Source organism: Zingiber officinale, chromosome 4B (assembly GCF_018446385.1).
Source record: "Zingiber officinale cultivar Zhangliang chromosome 4B, Zo_v1.1, whole genome shotgun sequence".
NCBI lineage: Eukaryota > Viridiplantae > Streptophyta > Magnoliopsida > Zingiberales > Zingiberaceae > Zingiber > Zingiber officinale.
The window spans coordinates 120,756,903-120,780,843 of record NC_055993.1 but is presented as its reverse complement, the minus strand read 5'-3'; the positions used below and the strand labels follow the sequence as shown (position 1 = coordinate 120,780,843).

Genomic DNA, 23,941 nt, shown 5'->3' with positions numbered 1-23,941 from the left:
GATCCATCTTTTCATCTCTGCTGCATTACATTTTGTTTATGTGATTATTGTTTTCTAACAACCCACCTAACACACTAATCTATATCTAATTTGCTCCTACCAAGTAGGTACCTATATGCATTTCTAGGCTCTAACCTTGTGATTAACTTTACAAAATTGATGTAGTGATATTTTAATTAAACTCTTGTTGATTCTATGTCTATGAGAAATGGGGATAAGTGCATATAAATAATTTGGTTTTGGAAACTGACATGTATGAATATCAAATCTACCACAATTTTTCATGTGGCACTCCTTTGATGACATCCCACTCTGATCTTCTACATTACCACTGCAACTTGAATATGAAAGTCGAAGTGGTTTTTCTCTGACGTACGAGGTCATTAATAAGATTAGATGTGATAATGGTTCTCTGAGTCACTTGTGCTAGGCTTTACCTCATCGCACAAAATGCTCACATCATTTACAGAACTATTCCTTTTTTGTTCTTTCGTTATGCATGAGATTAGATTGGCACTATTATAGTCTAAATATGTTAATACTTTGTCATCATGCTAAGATCTACACTCCTCCACATCGACCAACATCTCCTAGATGAACTATTGAACCTCAGTCATAGCTTAGTGGTTGTTCTTTCTTAGCTATTTTTGTCAACTAGAAGAAGCTGCCAGGTTAATTAATTTAGTTGTCAATATCACCACACTAAACTTGTAGTGCATTAGCTGATCTTGTTGGACCATGAAATCGACATCTGTTGTAACTTAGCAAGTTTCATCAGTGTAAATATATTAACTTAGTCTTCTTGATTGAGGAGTTTGGAATACATGGAGACATGATGACAAAGTGTGACCAAAGGGATCTAAGAATCACTGTTAACAAGATGAAGCATCTTGCCAGCACTTCAAGAGACTTACCTTAGGTGACATATGACATCGCTCTGAAGGGAAATCATGGTGCAACGGTAAAGTCACTGCTATGTAATCTAGTGGTCTTGCAATGCAGAATAAGCCTGTGTGCATAGACCCTTTTATACAAATATCCATTCAATTCATCTATGGATTTCTTAAACTTCTTGCAACTTGCTAGGCAGCCAATTGTATGGTCTCCTCGGTTTTAGGAGCTGATAGAAACAAAAGGCGGCCTAGTGGTCAGGCTGAGGTTTGATTGCACTAGTCTAACTGAATATGTAATTGAAGTAAACTAAGGAGCATATGTAATCAATGAACCAAATATTTTAATTGTCTGGATATGCATCAAGATATATCTTATTCTAAATTATCCTTATGATTCATTAGATTTATAAATGTTGTTTCTTTCATTTTTTACTTTATAGTTCTGTATGTCTTCGCTATCTTTATTCGTCATGTTCTATACTTGTTATGTTGCAACTTGCACTAATCGTTTACAATAGTGAATCCAGGAGCTGAGCTAATGCTCTAATACTAAATGTTAACATAGACTAATATATTAATCACAATTCTGATTGTTCATAGATATGGGTAGCTTGCGCAGACAATGAATTGTTACTTAGATCTTTAGTAACTTTAAGTCGAAATGACTCGGAATCAATATTACTTGATAGTGCTACTTACCAATGAGAACCAAATCAAATCTTCTGTTACTTGAATAAATACCCATAAGTTTTTCTTATGTTCAACTGTGCTTAAGATCGGATTAATATTATAAATTGTTTTTTTCCTATCAAGTATTTTGGCTTCATAGCAACATTCTTGCTTTGCCAAATTTATTAGGACGTGCACACATGATCATGATTTAGCTTTATGCTCATCCATATCTAACACTATATGAAGAATCTTGATTAGTTTATATTTTCCACCAAGTCAGAGAAAAAAACAGTTTCAAATTATGGTGCCTTTGTTTTTTTTTTTTTGAAAAAAAATTATTTATCATCATTATTGTTTATTCATATGGTTCGGATTTGTTTGTGCATTCCAGTTAATTAATGGATTACATCATTTGTCTCTTTCAGAATGCTCACACAAATTTTAAATTGGAGCTCAATTATAAGCTTGTCTGCTAGGTACTAAAGTAGCTGCCCTTTTTTAATGGCTATTGGATTAGAATTATTTTTGTTATTGTTAAAAGAGCATTTCATTTTGAAAAAATAAAATTTAAAAAATCATCTATCCTTATTTCTCATTTAAAAAATATTCTTATTTTAATATTTATTTAATAATTTTATTTGAAATTGTTATAACGTGTAGTAGTTTTGTTGGAAATTATTATAATATGTAATAACTTGGACCAAAATTGATACAGATAGCTATTTCTTCAAAATTGTCATAGCACAATAGCTTTAGCAGTAGTTTTGATCAAAATTATTGTTATAATGATATTAAAGTAAATTTGATCAATTAAACAAAATATATATATTTAATATAAGTATAACCGTGTTAAAACTTTACCCTTGAAAGAGGGAATGGGGAAGGAAAGAAATTTACAATGAAAAAAATAAAAAGAAAAAAAAATCTCTAGAGAAAGATAAAATAGAGCATAAAACATAATAGAGCATCAAATTGTCTGGCCAAATAATAGAGCATAAAACATAAAATAGGATGAAATTCTCTTATGCTCTTTTAATAATAACTACTTTTCTAGTCTTGAATTCGTACATGACAGATACAGCATAACAACCACGATGTATATCACTTAGTCACAAAACACAACAAATCAGGTGACTTAATCTATAGTCATTAATATTTAGGACAAAGATTCCCCGCAACAAATTAGGTGACTTAATCTATGCTCATTAGTATTTAGGACAAATATTTTGTAGACTTCATTTATAGAGAAAATACTTTTTTTTTTGGATGTTTGTTCCAAACAAGTTTCTTTCAATCAACGTTGCATTCCATACATGAACCTTTCAATCTTATGACAATAAGCTCTTATAATATAAGATAAAATGATGTATAATACATCCGATCCATATCTGAAATCCTATTATATATGTACACCAGTAAATATATGAGTTCAAACTTCAGTATTTTCATATTATACAATTTTACCAATTTATTAGATATATAATATATTACAGTAGCATAGCCTTAAACATAGTAAAAACATTATTTTGACTTTTTTTAATTGTTCACTGTTGGGCCAACGGTGTGGATACAGACGAAACCGCCATCACCACTTCAAGGCTGAGTCTCCGGCAGCCGTCTGTGCCGCAGCTGTACGGTCAGAGGTGCCGCCATCTCGCAGGACAGTCGCAGCACCTCCGACTGGTCTACGCCGCCTTCCGCCGAGGCCGGCAGCCACTCGAACTCTTGAACTAGCGCTGCCACCCAGAGTTCCACGGTCGCCATGGCCAGACCTTTCCCGGGACACCCCCGCCTCCCTGCCCCGAACGGCGCCAACCGAAGGTCCGACCCCATCACTGAGAATTCAGCCGCCGGACCGTCCACGAAGCGGTCCGGGTCGAACCGGAGAGGGTTCGGCCACACGGCCGGGTCGCGCGCGATGGCCCACATGTTCACCATCGCGGTGGTCCCCGCCGGCACGATGGAGCCGCCGACGGTGACGTCTTCCATCGCCATCCGGGCCCACGACATCAGCGGGCCAGGCGGGTGCACCCGCAGCGTCTCCTTGATGAGCGCCTCCAGGTACGGCACCACCATCTTCGCCTGAGCCGCAGCATCCAGCTCTGCCTGCAGCCTCGCCTGCACCTCCCCGTGCATCACCAGGCGCGCCAGCACCCACTCTATCGTCACCGCCACGGTGTCGGTACCCCGGAATATCATCTCCTATTTAATTTCCAAATGATTTAATAATTCCAATATTGAGGGAATGGGGAGGGCGGTAAGCTTACCCACAGAACGGCGACCATGTCGGCGTCGGATAAATTTTCGGGCTCCTGCAAGGACAGCAGGACGTCGACAAAATCCCTGGGCGAGTCTACTGAATCCTCGGCCCGCGCGACGCGGTGCTCCTCGATGATGCGGGTGACGAACCGCTCGACCCGACCGACGAGCTCGGAGGAGCGGGCGCGGACTCGCTGCAGGTCGAGTCCGGCGATCACCGGCAGGTGATCGCACCAGTTAAGCTTGCCGAGGAGATCGTAGCCTTCTTCCACTAAGTTCCGTAGCTCCCTCGTCTCTTTCGAGTCCTCCTCCACATCGTACTGCTTACCGAACACGAACCACATCACGTGGTTGAGCGCCGCCTGCTTGAGGATGCTTCGGACCTGGATGGGGCGCCGTGAGGCGGTGCGGCAACCGAGGGCGCGCACCATTTGGTCCGCGATCGCGGCGCGGTGGCCGGCGAAGGCGGCCACCTGCTTGGGAGAGAAGAGATGGGTGGCGGAGATCCGGCGGAGGGCGCGCCAGTAGTCGCCGTAAGGAGCGAAGCCGATGGAGCGGTGGAAGAGGAGGCCGTAGGCGGACTCACTCGCCGGCCGGTCGGCGAAGGCGGGGCTGTTGAGGATATCCCTGGCGACGTCCGGGTCGCAGGTGACGACGGCCCGAGTCTCGCCGAGGCTGAACGCCATGAGGCGGCGGGCGCCGGGTATGGCGGCGGCCGTAGCAGCGAGCTTCCTGTGCGCGAGGCCGGACATGAGCCCCATGCTTCCGAACACAGGGAGCCCCCGCGGGCCGGGGATGGCGTGGTGCACGCCGAAGGCCCGGCGGTGGCTCCTCCAGTAGTAGCGCCCCCAGGCGGAGCCACCGGGACAGGCCCAGTGGAGGAGGAGAATGGCTAGCCAGCAGGCAGCCACCGCAGCAGCAACGGGGAGGAGGTGGGCGCGGATGGCTGTTAGATCGCTGCATTTGGCAGCGATGGAGAGCAAAACAATCGACCGACTCTCTACGACGGAATCCATTAGCAGTTGCAGAGTTACTTCTGTATGAAGGTGATAGCGTCTGGTATGCTTATAGTTATATAGAACCAGGAAGCCAATCTAATTCAGCTTAAAAGATTAAAAAAAAAAAAAACACCAGTAACACTAGGCACATTATTTAAATCTTTAATTACCCTAAACTAATTAAGCTAAAAATGAAGTAATTAACAAAACTACCAATTTTCTTTTCTTTTATTTTACTCAAATTTTGGATATTTAATGGCTATTCAATTTAGCTAGAAGCATGCATGAATCATGCCAGTTAACTCTCTGTTTGTAAATAACTATATGACATTGCTATCTTTCTTTATTTAATTTTTTTTCCTTTGGTGAACTGGTCTATTTGATGTCATCATTCATCATCATTGATCCTTACAGTTTCATTGATGAACTTCGCAAGCTTTGTTCTTTGTAAAAAGGTAAATCAGCATTAGGGATGTGATTATTCCTGCAAGAATGCTATGGTACTTATCTCAAACTTTGTTATATCTGCAGCAATTGCAGATCAATATATGAAGAAATCAGAAGGAAGTTTCTGATTCCTACAATGGTAGATGATTTTTTTTACCAAGTCAAGGTATCACTATTCTCTGGTAGTAACGTTACTTTGAGTTTTAGTAGTTATGCTTTGTCCTCATGTCTCCTTGGATATCCAAATCTATGGCTTGTTAATTCATTTATTGAGTGACACCATCCTAAACAAACATTTAGCTTCTAGTTTCTCTGTTGAATTTTAGTAGTCATGCCTTGTCCTCATGTCTCCTTGGATATCCAAATCTATGGCTTGTTAATTCATTTATTGAGTGACACCATCCTAAACAAACATTTAACTTCTAGTTTTGCTGTTGACTTCTAGTAGTCGTGCCTTGTCCTCATGTCTGCTAAGATATCGAAATCTATGGCTCGTTAATTCATTCATTCAGTGATACCATCCTAAATAAACATTTAGCTTCTAGTTTTTCTGTTGAATTTTAGTAGTCGTGCCTTGTCCTCGTCTCTGCTAAGGTATCAAAATTTATGGCTTGTTATGTTAATTCATTCATTCAGTGAAACCATCCTAACTAAACATTTAGCTTCTAGTTTCTCTGTTGAATTTTAGTAGTCGTGCCTTGTCTTCATGTCTGTTAAGTATCAAAATCTGTCTTGTTAATTCATTCATTCAGTGAAACCATCCTAACTAAACATTTAGCTTCTAGTTTCTCTCTTGAATTTTAGTAGTCGTGCCTTGTACTCCTGTCTGTAAGATATCGAAATCTATGGCTTGTTAATTCATTTATTGAGTGACACCATCTAAATAAACATTTAGCTTCTAGTATTGCTGTTGAATTTTAGTAGTCATGCCTTGTGCTCATGTCTGCTAAGATATCGAAATCTATGGATTGTTAATTCATTCATTCAGTGACACCATCCTAAATAAACATTTAGCTTCTAGTTTTGCTGTAGTGCCAACTCATCTCCTCGATTAATTAGTGTAGAAGAGGGTGCAAGTTGCAGCATAAACAAGCATTAATGCTCTATAATTCTTTATTCAGTGACTGCTCCATGAAGAAAACACCTTCCCTGATGCATGAGGGAGGCAGAGAAAGCTTCTTGAGATAAAGTATGGGACAGGCATCTTCCAGGAATCTAATCTAGATCAAGCTGATGGCATCGATACCCAGAAAGATGTAATCTAAGAATAATCTAAGTGAGGGAGGATCTTGCAGCACATCCCGACAATCGAGCAGGTGCTTCGACTATGTCTTTAGTTTATTTTCATTGTTTTCATATATGTCAGTACGTACCACTAGCACTAGCTTGTCTGCAATCAATACTTTAAGGATAGCTGTTCTAGTCCCAGGATTGACAATTTAAGCTTCAATTCTTGAAGTGAATTTCCACCGAAAACCATCACCTAAACAATCTAAGGTCAAGTCTTCTTCACATGCAAAACAGATTAAGAGTTAGGCCTGAAACATCGAATCTCCTCTGGGCATCTTATGATGCTCTCTGATACTATTCTAAACATTTTTACAAAAGTTAACGGTGCCCCTCGAGTTACCATTGTAATTGTACTAGATCATACTCTCATAATCAACATCATCAGCCTGACCTATGCCTCTGGTCTTTACCTCCACAAACTCAGGAGCAAAGGGAATTGGACAAATCCTTTTGAATGCACGTGCATATCGATTGCTAATTCATAGCCGCCAAGGTTGAATCGAACGCCAATTCGTGCCCAATCATAGCAAGGAAAGAAAGTATTTTAACTTTCGAATACTAAGACAATGATTTCAATTTTCCTTCTAGGCCAACGGATCGATAAAGACCTCCCACCAGTCACCTAAAGTCGTATATTTTAATGAGGTATTGTTCTTTTCACAGTCACATAAGTATTCTACTTGCACAATTATGGTGTTTAAGCTACTTGGTGTCGATGGATATATACATACTCATACAAGCTAGCTAGATCGATACCGTAGATGTTTCAATATTTGTTTTTGTTAAATGATGGAACCTCAATTTAAGGTCATTTTACTCAACAGCACCGTGTAGTTTATGGACTTCAAAAGCTCAATCTTGTTTCAGGGTTTAGAAGTGCAAAGCTTGAGTTGCTCAAACCCTAATAAACTGTGCATTATGCAAGTTTTGCAAGTGGTATTATATTTAGTGGCTTGTGTCTGCTCATGATGCAAGTATGAGGATTAAAATTTCAAGCTTGGCGAAGCAGAGAAGATAAAGACTGCAAACTATGTATCATAAGATTAGTCAGCTGATGCAACCCTTCTTTTGATTTATTACCTAAATCAGAAGGACTTTTATTCTCAGAGACTACACACGACATCAAGAGAATTAAGAAAAGGAGAGTCATCCATAGTTCAAAATTGACTACTCTCTCCGCAGTTCAAAATTGGCAGGTGAGGTTCCTGGTTGTTGTATTGATAGTGAGTGAATAATAAAATGCTGGTAGCTTCACATGCAAGGAAATGGAGATTTTATGTTAAAGCTTTAAAGTTTTAAAGAGAAATTTTATAAAATGACGGTTAGAGTTGCTATGATGTATGGAACTAAATATTCGATTATGAAGTCAGTACATAAAGTAGAAAATGAGAGTTGTAAAAATAAAGATATTAAGGTGGATATACAATCATCTTAGAAAGAAAGTTGGAGTGTTTATATATATATATATATATATATATATTCAAATTCAATTCGAAGTTCGAAAATACAAATAATTTTTGCTCGAACCTTAATTTGAGCCAAATCGAACTATAATTTGAAATAATTTAAATTTAAGTTCGATTCGAGTTATTCGAATCTTAATTTAAGTATATTTAAATTAAAATTATGTAAAACTAATTAAAGTTTGGTTCAAGTTTGGCTCGCAAGTAACTCGTAAACAATCAAACAAAAAAATTATAGTTTGAATTTGACTTTAAAAAATTATTAAACAAGTTTTAATTTGGCTTGAATTTGATAATTTTGAATATAAATCAAATATTTTTTTGAGCCAGTTTGAAAAGTTTGTGAACAAACTCAATTCGTTTGCACCCCTATATCTAACTACACTCAGTGGGATAAAGACCTGATTATATTTCAAGGGAAGCAAGATTGATCATAGTAAAGTTGTTACCATGTGACCTAGTAGTCAATGATTTGAGTTACGGAAATAATCTCGTGTAATGTAGAGTAAAATTGTATACAATAGATTCAATGATTCAACCTTTTCTAGAGACCTTGTATTAGTCTCCTATCTATCCTTAACCTAACATTGACCATGCTAAAATAAAACGATTTGTAGGATGGTGATGTTGAGCAAATCAACTCAACCTCATCAGCAATTTACAAGGATAGATGGATGTAGCTCTCATGGCCTTCTTTTGCATGTTTGAAAGTGATGTATCATACAAGGAAGCAAAAGTTGATTTCGCTCTCTCTAAACGGTCCAATATCATTGGTCTCGTAATAAAATATAGACAGATAAATCAAGGTCCAATATCATTGGTCTCGTAATAAAATATAGACAGATAAATCAAGGTCCAATATCATTGGTCTCGTAATAAAATATAGACAGATAAATCAAGTACAGAGCAAGCACCTAGGAAGGAGGGTATTATGTGGTTGTCAGTCCCACGATTCGAACCCATGTCCAAGGAAACAATTCTGCATGTCTCCAGGGAACCAGTTGTGCTGCACCTTGGGGGCGGTGATGTATCATACAAGTTGTGAGAGCAAGTGTGTTATGTTTGAAGTTGAAGTGACTCGTAAGGTAACGACGAATGGATCTGTTTTATGGACACTGATTATACATGAAAGAAGTTAATTGTATATTGACTTGTGGTTTTAAGTGTAGTTCGGTATTGGTTGAAACGGTTAAAAATTGCTGATTTGCTAAGCCAGCATGGGGAGTAAACGGTTAATTCCTTTTCTTCTTCGATTCATACCTCGGAGCAAATAAAGTATAAATGAGAGAAGTCGAAGTTGATGCACCACTCAGAGCACCAATGGTCGTGTAGAGGAGTGACTTATATTTGAAGGTAAACAACATCTTCCATCTTAGAATGCTTTGGAATAACATTGTCCCATTCAAAATCAAAACTCTAATATAGATCGATATTTTAAAACCCCATGTCGACATGTTTCCTCCCAAAACTAAATCTTCTCTTTGCCTCTCCTTAATAATTTCTATTTTTTTTCACTTTGTTTATCCTCGTAGTAGAGTAGCTGCTTCCATAGTTCGTAGGATCATGATTTCGTACGGGATCAATTTAGAATTAGAATTGGATCAGTTAAGATGGATTGGTAGGAACAAATCTTTAGAATTTTGGTCCTTTGGGTTAAAAAAAAAAAGTTAGGTTATGTTATTTAATTTTGTTTGATTTAAATAATGAGTGATCTCACATAATGAAACATGTCCTTCATATCAATAAATGAAAGATAAAATCCGAAATATGATTATTTTAGTGTGAGATTTTATATAATTCTGGACTAATTCTAAATCCCCTAAATTAATATTCTAAAGATTTAATTAAATAATATTAAATTATATTTTATTCCCATACAAGATTATATATAATAATTTAAATCAAACATATTCTAAATGTTAATCATGCAAGATTATATATAATAACTTAAATCAAACATATTCTAAATGTTGTATATAAACTTTTGAGTTCTTCATAAAAATATCTCGATAATGGATATTTATTTATAGTTGCTATAAGATAATATTCATCCAAGATGACATATTATAATAATTTTGAAATGTAACAACTCTACTATAATATAATATTATTAAATGTCCACACTGTATTTGGTATAAATCATTACTTTAATAACGCTAAGACTATTTTTAAAATTAAAATAAATCAAGAAGTGATGAAATATTATTTTGATGATAAATAAAAAAGAAATATATACCAAGTCATTTGCACTAAACGTCCAGAAATTGGAATGCAATGTACATTTCAAGAATATCGGAGTAGAGCAGTGTTCATCCCTCTAACTTCACATTGCACGGCGACATAGAATGCAATGTACATGTCACAGCTGAAATAGATTCTAAAACGCAGTGAGAATGATTGTAGCAGAAAATTAAGAACAAACAAAGTTCTTCCACAAACTTAAACTTGCGGTCTACAACCGCATAGGTATCAAAAAGTATGATTTTGCTTTATTCATGGGGTAAATGTCGGAGCTCGGAAATAAACAACATATTGCAGTTCTAGCTTTTATTCTTCAGAATGAATCTCTATTGCAAGTCATCCTCCTTGCCGTGGTTGTACACAATCTCAATCTGCAAACACAAAAAACCATTATATTTATAAGTGACGAAAGATCTCGAGTCTTTATGCACGCTACTCATATCATCGACAGAAAAGTGATACTAGCTTGCCATGTAAAGTAACACATTACTCACCCCTGGATATGGAGGTGGATTTCTACAGAACTTGGAACCGCCAGGAGCCCAAGGTACTGTAAAAACAAATAGAGAAAATGTTACCAAAGTATCAGTTTACTGTTAGCTATTAAGATACAAAGGAATCTCAACCAGTTCCATTTGTTATTTCTTTTCTTTGAGATTTTATTTACCTTTAAGAAATTCCAGAAGTTTATGGTGTGAATTCAAGTTTGTCTATTACTTTGATGGTCCCTAACATATTTCTGAAAGGTAACAAAACTTGGAGGTCACTAACTAAAGGATCCAATCTTCAGGTCTTCAGGTAAAAGATTCAACTTGATATTAGTATTTAGAAACTGGTATTATACAACTCCTATCAGTGATTGTGGGAACAACTCAAGATTAATTGCAAAATGACCATTTTTCTCTAACAAGATTAACTACTGTCTTTTGCATGGCTAAACATGATTATGTCTAAGACTAGTTACCGTCAATAATTCATCATTATCATCATCATTCGATCGTGTTTGTCCTAATTATTTGAATTCAGCTGTATAGATCTTATTTTTCACTATTTACCAATGTTAACTCTAATAGAGACAATTCATCTCATCTATTAAATCAGCTAGTTGTTATTTGAACACGCCTATATTACCTCAAACTTTTTTAATCATTGTATCCTCAATTGGAGCTACACCTAATTGCTCTCTAGTAATGTCACACGTTCATCTACACCAATCATACATCCCTATTCAACTAATTGAATCCATGGGTTGGCTTAAGAAAGACCAATCTAGTTTGCAAATCTAAAACCGATAAAAGCATGACACTAAACTCATAGGAGAGCTACTGAAGTTGCAACTTTGTGATGATAATTACCAATGTATGGGTCTGGGTGCCGGAACTTCTCAAATCTTGCTTCTGCTTCTTCAATTAGCCTATCAATGTGGTCTAGATCCTCCTGTGAATTTGAACCATAATAGATCTTAGAATTCTTATCCGTAACTGAGAAAGTGCAATAATGACTTTAGTAGTGTAACAAAATGAATTATATGAAACCATAAAGAATAATATCACAACTACAGTAAAATCAAGTTAAATTATATATACGATAATGAGACATTCATATCTTCCTACCCTACTTCTAATATTTCAGAGGAAAAGATATAAATCAGAGTATGAAATTCACAAACATGCCAAATCATCATTCTTGAATGTCCATCTAAGTTGCCACCAAAAAAATTAACCAAAACTATCAATTAGTAAAATGAAAGATATATATCATGCAAATTAATCCCAACATAGATTACAGATCAGCCTATATAACCAGTTAAGCCGCATAATCCTGTTTATAAGATTCAGATTATTGTGAGGATTACAGCAATGAACAAACAACTATAAGAGGGGAAACGAAACATATATACACAGGTTGTCTGACTTTACAGTTGAATCGTAAGATAGAATATGTTGGTTTGCACACATATTATCTGTTCCAGCTCTACATCCGAGTTATTATTTTGGTTCAGATATTTATTACATTTAATCCAAGTTATCATAAACTTCAAACCAACCAAGACAGATATACAACGTTTTAATTTGTTGGATTGTGAATTGCCCAGGCAAACCTTTAAAATATTTTTAGAAAATTTATTATCCAAGTTCTGCAATTCTACACATTCATATATGTCATGTTCACCCTTCAAAATTAATCTATTCTACACGTTCTTTTTGTTCCGCTAGCAAATCAAGGAATGTAGAAACTATAAAATCTACAGAAAGTTTGGTGATTCAAACAGCCAAACAAAAGGACATGTGCATAGAGAATGAATATTTTTGATGCAAAGGGCTTTTTCAACCTGCACCGTTATCTATCTAAATGTAAAAGCAAAAACATCAAATGCAAGTTCAATGATTGATCAGTCTCAAAAGTGCAATCAAAGACTGGCCACTTCATGAAATCCATAAGAAAATTTATGGAATAGCATAATCTTACTTCTCAGATTAAATATGGAAAAGCATTCTCACAACTAGAACTTGGCTAAACAAAATGGATACTTGTGAAAAATTATGAAAGAAAGCAAAAAAAAAAAAAAACAGTACCACATGTTTGTTGGCTTCAAATTCTTCTCTTAGGTCTGATGCCTGAGGATGAAAATGAATTAGAAGAATACAAAATTTCATATGATCAGTAAGTAATGATAAACCATTAGTAAAATTCCAGCTGAAACAAATACAAGGCCTTACAATAACATAGAAGCACTGCCACTATGGAGAATTTGACAAATATTTCCGCAAATATGCATTTTGTCAATATTAACAAGGTAAAGCATGCGATTGAGGATGAAAATGAATCTGAACAATCCAAAATTTCATATGATCAATAAGTAATGTTAAACCAACCACATACTGTCTAAAGACATTAGAAAAATTCAGAAGCATCAGCTGAAACAAAATACAAGGCTACATAGAAGCACTACAAATATGCATTTTGTTGGGGTTGTAAGGTTGCAAACGTAGTCCCACATTGAAAACACATAGGAAAGATCATGGGTTTATAAGAAAAAAATATCTCTATTGGTATGAGACCTTTTGGGTAGAGCTCAAGAACAAAATCATGAAGGCTTAGGTCCAAAGTGGACAATATCATACCATTGTAGAGATATCATACCACGAGCTAGAGCCATGATCCAAGATCGAACCATATAGGTGAAACCTTGAACGAAATAGGGGAGACCCTGAGCAGGCCTGATGCTCGAGAGGAGGCCCTAGCAAGTCAAGAGTGACTCGATGCTCGAGCGGAGGCCCTGAGCAGGTCAAGAGTGACCTGATGCTTAAGGGGACTTGTGGTCCTTTGTTTGCGTGGGGTGGGGGGGGGGGGGGGGGGGTTGTTGGGTTGCAAGGTTGCAAACATAGTTTCACATTGAAAACACATGAGAAAGATCATGAATTTATAAGAAAAAATATTTATATTAGTATGAGACCTTTTGGGTAAAGCCCAAAAGCAAAATCATGAGTTTAGACCCAAAGTGGACAATATCATATCTGAAATCTTTTGGTCCTCACACATTTTATAGATATTGAGAACTTGATAAATATTTCCAACAAATATGCAGTTTGTCAATACTGATAAGGTAAAGCATGCGATTGAGGATGAAAATGAATCCGAAGAATCCAAAATTTCATATCATCAGTAAGAAATGTTAAACCAACGATATATTGTTCGAAGACATTAGTAAAATTCAGAAGTATCACTGAAACAAATACAAGGCCTTACAATGACATAGAAGCACTACCAATATGCATTTTACAGGCATTGAGAACTTGATAAATATTTGCCACAAATATGCAGTTTGTCAATACTGACAAGGTAAAACATGCGATTGAGGATGAAAATGAATCCGAAGAATCCAAAATTTCATATGATCAGAAAGTAATGTTAAACCAATGATATATTGTTCGAAGACATTAGTAAAGAAGTATCAGCTGAAACAAAATACAAGGCTACATAGAAATGCATTTTACAGATATTGAGAACTTGATCAATATTTCCAACAAATATGCAGTCTGTCAATACCGATAAGGTAAAGCATGCAATTGAGGATGAAAATGAATCCGAAGAATCCAAAATTTCATATCATCAGTAAGTAATGTTAAACCAACGATATATTGTTTGAAGACATTAGTAAAATTCAGAAGTATCAGCTGAAACAAATACAAGGCCTTACAATGACATAGAAGCACTACCAATATGCATTTTACAGATATTGAGAACATGATAAATATTTCCCACAAATATGCAGTTTGTCAATACTGACAAGGTAAAGTGCGATTGAGGATGAAAATGAATTAGAAGAATCCAAATTTTCATATGATCAGTAAGTAATGTTAAACCAACGATATACTGTTCAAAGACATTAGTAAAATTCAGAAGTATCAGCTGAAATAAAATATAAGGCTACATAGAAGCACTACAAATATGCATTTTACAGATATTGAGAACTTGATAAATATTTCCCACAAATATGCAGTTTGTCAATACTGACAAGGTAAAACATGCGATTGAGGAGGAAAATGAATCCGAAGAATCCAAAATTTCAAATGATCAGTAAGTAATGTTAAACCAATGATATATTGTTCGACAGCATTAGTAAAATTCAGAAGTATCAGCTGAAACAAATACAAGGCCTTACAATGACATAGAAGTACTACAAATATGCATTTTACAGATATTGAGAACTTAATAAAAATTTCCCACAGATATGCAGTTTGTCAATACTCATAACGTAAAACATGCGATTGAGGATACAACAATCGACGTCTCCAGATTGTGCCATCATCGTTGAATCGGAAGGAACAACTTTTGAATATAATGCTAGAGCTAACAGGGAAATGAATGAACTTGAATGCAATTTCTTGGGGAAATAGGGAAAGAAAAGCTATGGATCAGCATCAAAGTGAGATCTTTTGTCTGCGTAAAATAAATCAGGCACAAAAATCGGCCCACTCCACTAGATCTAGCCCTAGAGCGACACAACAAACTGAATGTAAAAGAATTCACGCCAGATCAATCATCCATGCAAATGATCGTTGCCGATTTAGCCTAGAAACAAATGAGAAAAGGGGGAAGAGGAGACGGTACGCCTTGGTAGAAGAGGTGACGGTGGACGGCCCAGTTGAGGGCGTCCTTGAGCCCTCGACGGTAGAGCAGTCTCACCCGCTCCTTCTGCGCTGATCGCCGCGCCAAGTAGCTCGCCACCGCGCCTGCGCTGCTCATCTGTGCCCTTCCTTTCGCCGCCGCTCGTCTCTCCTCTGTCTCTCTCTCTCTCTCTCGTTTAGATCGACGGGTTTCCCACAGCGAAGAGTGAATAGAGCACTGCCAACAAAGATTTTCTCTAGTGCCCGGCCCATTAAGGTTTTCCTAGCTTATCGGCCCATTAGCATAATTGCTCAAACTACTAAGAAATAAAAGGGCCTGAATAGAATAGATAGGCCGAGTCAACTTTTTATATTATTGAAAATTATTTAATAAGATAGTCGAATACAAAACTAATCACGTGGTTAAAATTATTGTTTTATTTTTTTTAATATGTCCGGAGACCTCCGATAGTGGATAAATGATCAGATTACTAGGTGCTGAAAGAGGATATCCTTCGGACGGTCTTCGACTGTCTGTTCCGAATAAAAATTATAATCTGATGGGAACGATGAATCCAAGAAAGGATCACAACAATTTACGGTCGGATCACGATCATGATCCGATCATAAATACGAATGACACATCCCTGGATAACAAAAAGGATCCAGGAGATCTTATCTGGTATCAATTGTAAGCAGCTCAATTATAAATATTATATAAATTGGTTCAACATAATTAAAATTGTAACGCTTTTTAACAATTTAATTAAAATTGCTTTATCAAAATTGAAGCATTTTTTATTAATTTTAAACAATTGTAATACGTTAATAAAAAATATTTAATATAATAGTTTATATTTATAATATTATATATATAATAATTTTATTTAAAGTAAATTAATTTTATTTATATTATAGGAGATACGGCTGTGTAAACCTCTCTTACTATTCAAGCCCAAATGCCAACACGTGTCATCTGACTGCTCAGTTTTCGTGTCCGCACCACGGCACGAACATTGATGCCCAAACTCGACTTATGCGCCCTGCTCCACCTCCGCCAACCACAGCCTCACGCTGAGATACCATGTACTATTAACTCATACTTCTTCCGCTCGCCCTCCTGTGCTGTAGCCAGTTATTATTGGGTAATGCGACATGGCCCACCGGACCTACTGAGGGGTATTCTTTGGACAGCATTTGACCCGGAAGCCCGAACAACTTGTGGCTGAGATGGAGTTCAGATCCTCTGCGCCCGCCTCCCGTGCGCCCTCTGCGCCCGTCGCTACGCGACAAAAAACCCACGCGCTAAGCACGTGCATTTCTCCGATCAACAAGAATGCTGATCGGTCAGCAGACCGATCAGCAGGAATGCTGATCGGTCTTGCTGACCGATCAGCATTCCAGCAGGATTTTCATACGCAACTTACAATGTTATCTTTCTCACTGCAAGACTAGGCAACCTTCTGCAAGGTTACAAGTAGCTCGATCGATAGGGGCTAATGACTGAAATGAGGTTTCCTTTTTCTCTTCCAGCTTGATCTTTTCCTTCGTAGACTCCTCTAGTCCAAGGGCCCCAACGAATGTAGTCTTCCACTTCTTTGAACCTTGCCTCCGAAAGAGAGACCTCAGCTAATAGCCTCCAAGCATATTGCTCTGTTGCCTCTTCGAAGTCTTTCTTGCGCTTCAGCACCATATGCCCACTGATCTTCCACACAGCAGGGTTCACTTGAGTCTCTAGGATCTCCTCACTCACTTCGCCCAAGGCTTGTTTTTCGGCATAACACTGCAAGAATGATACGATAAATAATACCTCTTTATTGACTGATAAATCTAAGAGCTATATTTTGAATATGACTAGTAAGTTCATGTGATCAATAGAAGTTTACCTGGGGAAAGAGAAAGATCCTCCAGCCTGAATCAGAAATAAGAACATTAAATGGGATATTGTTCTCTTGAAGACACTTGCAAGACTTGGAAACTACATCAGATAAGTCTTTCAAACTAGTTCCTCCCTCGTAAACAAGGCCCCTCACTGGATAGTTCAGCAATAGTGAGATCTTCACTCCACCATGGCACAGCAGACCTTTAGCAATTGGAACTCTTTGAGTAGGAGCTCTCTCCACAGGAAAAGGCATGGACAAAAAAGAAAAAAAAAAAGTTAATAAAGCAAATCCTGCTGGAATGCTGATCGGTCAGCAAGACCGATCAGCATTCCTGCTGATCGGTCTGCTGACCGATCAGAATTCTTGCTGATCGGTCAACAGACCGATCAGCAGGAAACGATATGTGTGCGTTGGAGTTGGGTTTTATTACTGGAGCGGAGAAACGCACGTGCTTAGCGCGTGGATTTTTTGTCGCGTAGCGACAGGCGCAGAGGGCGCACGGGAGGCGGGCGCAGAGGATCTGGACTCCTGAGAACCGCCCGGGTTTCTACTCCTCTCTCGAACCAGTCAAATAGGAGGCCGCCACGTGGGCCAAGGAAAAAAGATAACGAAGGGTAAATCAGTAATTTGATCTTTTCTGGAACATGTTCGACGCTTTAGCCGACGGAGGAGACTCTACCAAAAAAGGCCTCGCCGCCGTGCTCCGCTCCACCATCGCCACCCGCCGCCGCCGCCTGGCGGATCCGTTCGTCTTCCTCGTATCTTCCTACGTTCGGAGGTTCTGAGCGGTGAAGAGGGAGGGAGGTGGAGGAGGAAAAGGGGGTGATTGCGTGAAAGGGGAGCGGTCGCAGGGAAATGAGACGGAGGGAAGATGCGGACTATCTGTGACGTATGCGAGAGCGCTCCGGCTGTCTTGTTCTGTGCTGCCGATGAGGCATCCTTGTGCCGGCCATGCGATGAAAAGGTCCCTTCTTGGTCTCTATCTGTTCACTAATTTTTTCTTTGGGTGTGATGTTTGGATACTGGATTTACTGATCCATGGGTTTCAGTATTCGAGTTCATTGAGATTTTGGTTGCCTTGGGGTGAATTCATGGTATTGATACCATGTTGTCTTTGGATAGTCTGAACTCTCGAGGGCTGCAAAGTTGCAAGGTCATAGAAGAATTAACTGATTATAAGTTCTGTGGAGTAGCTCTTGTTAGATGTTAGATCTGAGTTCAGGGGCCATTTTTTTGTATCTTACTTTATGGAATTTCGAAGCTTTTGCTTGGTTTGTTGGAAGGAGCTATGTAGAACATCATGTGAGAAAACAACAGATATGGTACTGAATGTGAATTCCACTAAAGAATTAAAACATTCATGAGTTTGAATGACTGTAAGTTGATGAACGTTGCATTACTTCTAGCTAAGAAAGACAAGCACCAAGTAGGCATCAGGGGTTTTCACAGGGAATTTAGTTTTTGAGCTTGGAAGATGCATTAATTTGAAGCTCCACGAAGAGGAGGCAGCTTTAACGTCATTTATTTTGTCCATGATAAGGTCTCATAGAGATTGTTGGTAGTATGTACCTGATATCTGAAAGATTGGCAGTTGCAGTGGTAGATAATGTTGACCAAATTGGCCCTGATTCTGCTTTCTTGAATATAACTTAAATGTCTCAAATCATGTTAATTTCAGGTTGAATTTGGTTGATGCAATTAGATCAATTTGGTTTTAATATCAAACTTGAACATTTGATCATGCTGCTCTTTCACAATCCTTCATAACATAAGTTTTCAAGATTTATCCCAGATAGGCTATGATTGAATTCTTGTTTCATGATGCAATTTTCATATTGGCATTACCTATATTCTGAGCGTTATTCTCTAACTTTTATGCTTCAAAAAAGATTATCTCAGGGCCTGAACATTTTCAAGTTTTATCCGATCTTGCTTGCATGCATAAACATGGTTCGTCTTCTTTCTCGTACTTAATGAGTCTGACAGAGTACTGAATACTGATTACTAGATATGTCTCATCTTCTGAGCTCCCTAGTATAACAAAACAATATTCCTTTAAAGAATCTCTGTACATGTTGGCTGACAGCCAAATCTAAACTGAGGTTGTCGTCAAAGATTCAACAGCAGACAAATGACATCCTACTTTTGGTTCTTTAAGATTGATGATGAATCTAAACCAAGGAAAGTCATGGATTATCCTATATGCTAGCTGGAACAAAACAATCAGTTTTGTGTTGCATAATTCTTTAAGTGACCAGCACTTGTAAGATTGACCTCAACTGGTTAACCCATAAAGTTTGAAGCCTGATCATTTTGGGGGATGCTAATGATAATGGTGAACCATTTTGGTTATATGCACTTTGCGATCCATTTAGGTTGTGGACAATGTATGACACCATCTCCTGCTGCAGGCCAATACCCATGTCACTTTGTTGTTGGGAGTATAATTGCATAATAGTTTTCATGAATAACTGGCATATGTGTTTGTTATATGATGAATGTGGTGCTAAAATTTCAGGCCTTTATTCTGAAAGCATGAAAATGTCTTAATCAATACTTACCAATAAATTGATGTGAAACTCCAATGATTAGTGATCAATAATTTACCTGAAAGCCTAAATTTGTCATGCTACAATACACGACTTGTCTTATCTATAGCAGTCAACAGCTGTTAGATATCCTAACTAAAGAGCAAAATAACAAAAACAAATAGGGAAGAAAGATTATGGTCCTTTTGCGCTGCATGCATTCCTTCTCGATGGTTGTCCTGGCCATGTCACCCTTGTGGTTTGTGTTGAACATAAAGAATTTTATTCTCATTCAATTTGTGAGATATTTGGTGTGTTTGCTTGTATCAACTTCTTTTATATGCATGTTTGCATCTAAATGTTGATGTTCTATGTCATTGATGAATTATTTTCACTCTTTATATTGGTTTTGTCAACTTCAACATGACTCGTATGCGCACAGTTTTGTTGCTTATAACATGAATTCACGCATTCCTCCCAATGGGACAAATTCTATGGAGCTCCCCTCCATAAGTAATCTACACTGATCCTAAAGATCATTGTGCATATATCTTGTAGTAGTATTATGATTGTTAACATTCTTGTATGCCGTGTACTACTTTTTCGTAGAAACGAAACCTATGTACTGCGATTTTGGATGCCCATTTACTGCAGTTTCAGCGTTCACATACTGCAACTTTTTATCAATTAATCTGCAAACGTCAGTTTTAAATGCTCATATACTACAATTTCAAAGGCTTTATGCTTTTATGTTTGTATTAACAAAACCTATATACTACGGTTTTAAATGCCCGTGTACTACACTTCCAAAGGTACATTACACTTTGTATCGATGAAATCTATTTTGCTACTATTTTAAATGCCCAACTGTTTCAAAGGCCATTTAATACATTTTTTTAACTAAAAGCCATGAGAAAAAGCATCATACTCTGACCTTTCAAGTGTGTTATTGTCTGATGGAGCCACCCTCCATAAGATCACTTATGGAAGGTGGGCTTAGCTGAGTTGGTAAGTGGCAGGTTGATTGCCACATGAGGTATTGGGGTCGAATCTCGGGATTGGCAAAGCGTAAATCCCTACAACCTGTGTAAACTCACCCCACTTGCCACTTGCCTTCTCAGTCATCGTGATTTACCTCCTCCGTGTTGGTCCTAGGGTGGGTTGGCGGGGGCGCTGGGGCGAGCGTACTCGTCTTTTGCCACTAATGGAAGGTGGCGGCTATAGAATTCATGTCCTTACCTATGTTGAACTTTTTTTGTATCTAATAATGTAATTTTATTTTAAAAACTTGAAATTTATGTTAGATTAGAATGATGTGAGTTTTACAGGTCCATATGTGTAACAAGCTTGCTAACCGGCATGTACGAGTAGGACTTGCTGACCCCAGTGAAGTTCCTCGTTGTGACATATGTGAAAATGCACCTGGTATTCTTATTGCATCTAGTTGGCATACCTTAATATGTTTTGACTCTAACTTGATCACTCGATATCCATGTAGCCTTCTTTTATTGTGAGATAGATGGAAGCTCCTTGTGCTTGCAGTGTGATATGATTGTACATGTAGGAGGAAAGCGAACCCATGCAAGATATCTAATGCTGAGGCAAAGGGTTCAGGTCAGGCTCAGTTAAACTTTTCCAAAAATATTCGGATAGATGAAATCTGAGGATGAGTGTTTGTGCATGTAGTTTCCAGGCGACAAGAGTGGTCATGTCGAAAATTCCACAACCAAGGCAAAAGACCCAGTGGAATATGGGAGGGATCACAGAATGGTGATGAGGGAGAAAACACCAAATCACAAGTCATCCTCTGCTCCTGCCTCAGACGCTAACAATGAACCTAATGGCAAAGCAGATTCTGAAATGATCGATCTCAATTCTCGTCCTGCTCGAACTCATGGGCAAGCTTCCAATAGCCAGGTATGGATCTCGAAATGTTTTTCTTTTGGCCTGGTTTGCCAATGAACAAATTTAAGTCTGGACCCCTTATTCGAAAACCCAATTCAAATTTTTGAACATGAAACAACTCTTAATAGACAATATCTTGTATAAAATTGTGTCAAAATCCACCAATACACTCTTTCAGTGTATTAATATCAATTTTGATACGAAGTATCCTTCATCTTTGGTGAAGGAGTTTGATGGATTGAACATTTGCCAATTTCTTATCCGTTCATCTTTTGTCGAGTTGTTTGTTAAAACAACTTGACGATAAAAAGGTGAGAGGAGAAATTTCCAAATAAGGTGCCCAGATTAGAAATTCTTTCATTAACAATCTGGGCAATTTCACTGACATTGATTTCTTTCTTGCTCCTCGAAGACTCAACAAATGGATCTCGCAAACAATAATAACAACAACAATCACGGCATGCTGGGCATTGGTTTGGTTCCCACTGGTCCACCCAACGCATAGAGCCAACGGCGATATGTTTCGACAGCTTGCTCGTGTATATTATGCTTTAATTTTTGTTCTTGGTTTCCTACTATTGTCAGCTGAACCATAGCCACCTCAAACTCTAATCTCTGTCTAAAGAACATGCTCAGGCATTTGCAATTGCTGCTAGTTTTCTCTTGTATCCTAACTGTGATGCTGTTTTCGCAAAATATGGGATTTCATCGAGTTCAATCTGTCGAACCGCATGTTATTTTCACTATCCATCGACTGTCTTTATTTACGGAAATTAGAAATGTTTTTTTTGGTTTTGTTTCTTGATTTTTGTTGTTAGTTTACCATCGTTCTTAATAGTGTATTTTGAGTTTCATCTCTTCTTGTGTGTGTGTATGTATAATTGTTGGAAATGTGAATGCAAATAGAGGTGGATGAGAATGGTCTCTTAAGTGCATGGGAGTTTAGTCCCCGCATTGGGGTGTTTGTGTTTTGTGGTTGATTTATATTGTATCACAAATATTGATGTTGTGAATATATATATATACATGAGAGTTTAATCTCACGCATTGGCTTGAGGGTGCAAATTTAGAGTTTGGAATATATTGAACCAAGTTGACTCGTGTGCGTGCGCGTGTCGAACGTCGGATTGATCTGACTTAATAGATTTGGCAGCTTGGGCACTCGGCGTCCCTCTCTTGAGCCCTTGGTTGACTCGGAGATTCAGCCACTTAGGCACTCGGTAGCTTGATCATACAAGAGCTCAATCTTTTTAAGGGAGTATTTGGGAGAATTTTTACTTATTTAAAAGTAATTCTTATAGAGATTATTTGAAGTTAATGAGAAACTAAAATATGAAGTGTTTGAAAATAGAAGTCAAAAATTAATACAAGATAAAGTTGGAGTGTTTGATAAATAATTACTTTCGAGCTTAATTTTTAGTTAAATGACACCAATATCTTTAAACTATATAAATTATTTTTTTTTCACTATTTGTTTATATAATAATTATTATATTTTAAATATTGCATCAAAATTAATTTTTTAATAAAAATTATATAAAATTAATAAAAAAATTATATAAATATACAAAAATTTGTATAAGAAATTCTAGAAATATAAATTATATAAAATTATAAAATATTATTTAAAAAATAAATATCGTAAAAGTATGGTGACAATTATATAAAATAATAAATTTATTAAGGTAAAAAATATGATGATAATTATGTAAAATGTTAAATTTATTAAGGACATAAATATTAACTTTTAATTTTAGACCATAAATAAAAAAATAAAAAAAAAATAAAAAATATTAAATTCTTGCTTTCAATTTTTAAATAAAAGTTATAGAAATCAAAGTAAAGTTGGCATTCACCGACAATTAAAAGTGTTTCTATATAATTAGAATCTAAAAAGTGTTTTAGTATAAATTCCACCCAACACTCCTTAAATAGCTCATCTTTCCTTCCTTGATAATTTGAGATATTCGATCAAGTCATTCTATAAGTCTGAATTATTTTAATTCAAAATATTTTCCGGTAATCCCGGGAAAGATTGTCCTATACAATAATAACTATTTAATTAGAAGGAAGATGATTAAAGTGAAGTAAAAGTAATAATAAATCAAAGAATAAAAGTGAAATCGAGTAATATTAACGTGAAGCAAAGTTTACAAGGATCTGTATTTGCACTTTTATTACAAAGTTTTTTTTGTTTGAACAAAAAAAACGTTGATGAAAAATATTTTTTTTATTCTGTAATTTCTGATTG

At 37.1% G+C, this 23,941-nt stretch overlaps 4 protein-coding genes and 1 long non-coding RNA gene across 7 annotated transcripts; 2 read left to right on the top strand and 3 right to left on the bottom strand.

The window, feature by feature from the left end:
• Positions 1-3,007: 3,007 nt before the first annotated feature.
• Positions 3,008-5,743, bottom strand: LOC121976303 (cytochrome P450 78A9-like). Its single transcript, XM_042528414.1, has 2 exons — positions 3,833-5,743; positions 3,008-3,767 (listed from the first exon to the last, which is right to left on the bottom strand). Exons 1-2 carry the CDS (start codon positions 4,838-4,840, stop codon positions 3,159-3,161), a joined length of 1,617 nt encoding a protein of 538 aa, XP_042384348.1. The 5' UTR covers positions 4,841-5,743; the 3' UTR covers positions 3,008-3,158.
• On the top strand, positions 4,740-7,958 carry LOC121976304. 3 transcript variants are annotated; one of them, XR_006110601.1, is made up of 5 exons: positions 4,748-4,870; positions 5,237-5,277; positions 5,354-5,435; positions 6,391-6,585; positions 7,427-7,958. It is a non-coding gene; the product is annotated as an uncharacterized LOC121976304 (long non-coding RNA). The 3 variants fall into 3 exon arrangements; XR_006110600.1 differs by having other exon boundaries at positions 4,752-4,883; XR_006110602.1 differs by lacking the exon at positions 5,237-5,277 and having other exon boundaries at positions 4,740-4,870.
• Positions 7,959-10,253: 2,295 nt separating this feature from the next.
• On the bottom strand, positions 10,254-15,618 carry LOC121976302 (NADH dehydrogenase [ubiquinone] 1 beta subcomplex subunit 9-like). The gene is made up of 5 exons (XM_042528413.1): positions 15,379-15,618; positions 12,840-12,881; positions 11,619-11,700; positions 10,758-10,813; positions 10,254-10,634 (listed from the first exon to the last, which is right to left on the bottom strand). Exons 1-5 carry the CDS (start codon positions 15,511-15,513, stop codon positions 10,590-10,592), a joined length of 360 nt encoding a protein of 119 aa, XP_042384347.1. The 5' UTR covers positions 15,514-15,618; the 3' UTR covers positions 10,254-10,589.
• Positions 15,619-16,797: 1,179 nt separating this feature from the next.
• LOC121977900 (GDP-L-galactose phosphorylase 1-like) lies at positions 16,798-17,554 on the bottom strand. Its single transcript, XM_042530305.1, has 2 exons — positions 17,261-17,554; positions 16,798-17,157 (listed from the first exon to the last, which is right to left on the bottom strand). Exons 1-2 carry the CDS (start codon positions 17,507-17,509, stop codon positions 16,846-16,848), a joined length of 561 nt encoding a protein of 186 aa, XP_042386239.1. The 5' UTR covers positions 17,510-17,554; the 3' UTR covers positions 16,798-16,845.
• A 358-nt stretch (positions 17,555-17,912) lies between these two features.
• Positions 17,913-22,408, top strand: LOC121976301 (B-box zinc finger protein 19-like). The gene is made up of 5 exons (XM_042528411.1): positions 17,913-18,221; positions 21,114-21,210; positions 21,284-21,399; positions 21,472-21,702; positions 22,103-22,408. The coding sequence occupies exons 1-5, from the start codon at positions 18,129-18,131 to the stop codon at positions 22,193-22,195; spliced, it is 630 nt and encodes a 209-aa protein (XP_042384345.1). The 5' UTR covers positions 17,913-18,128; the 3' UTR covers positions 22,196-22,408.
• The last annotated feature ends 1,533 nt before the right edge of the window (positions 22,409-23,941 follow it).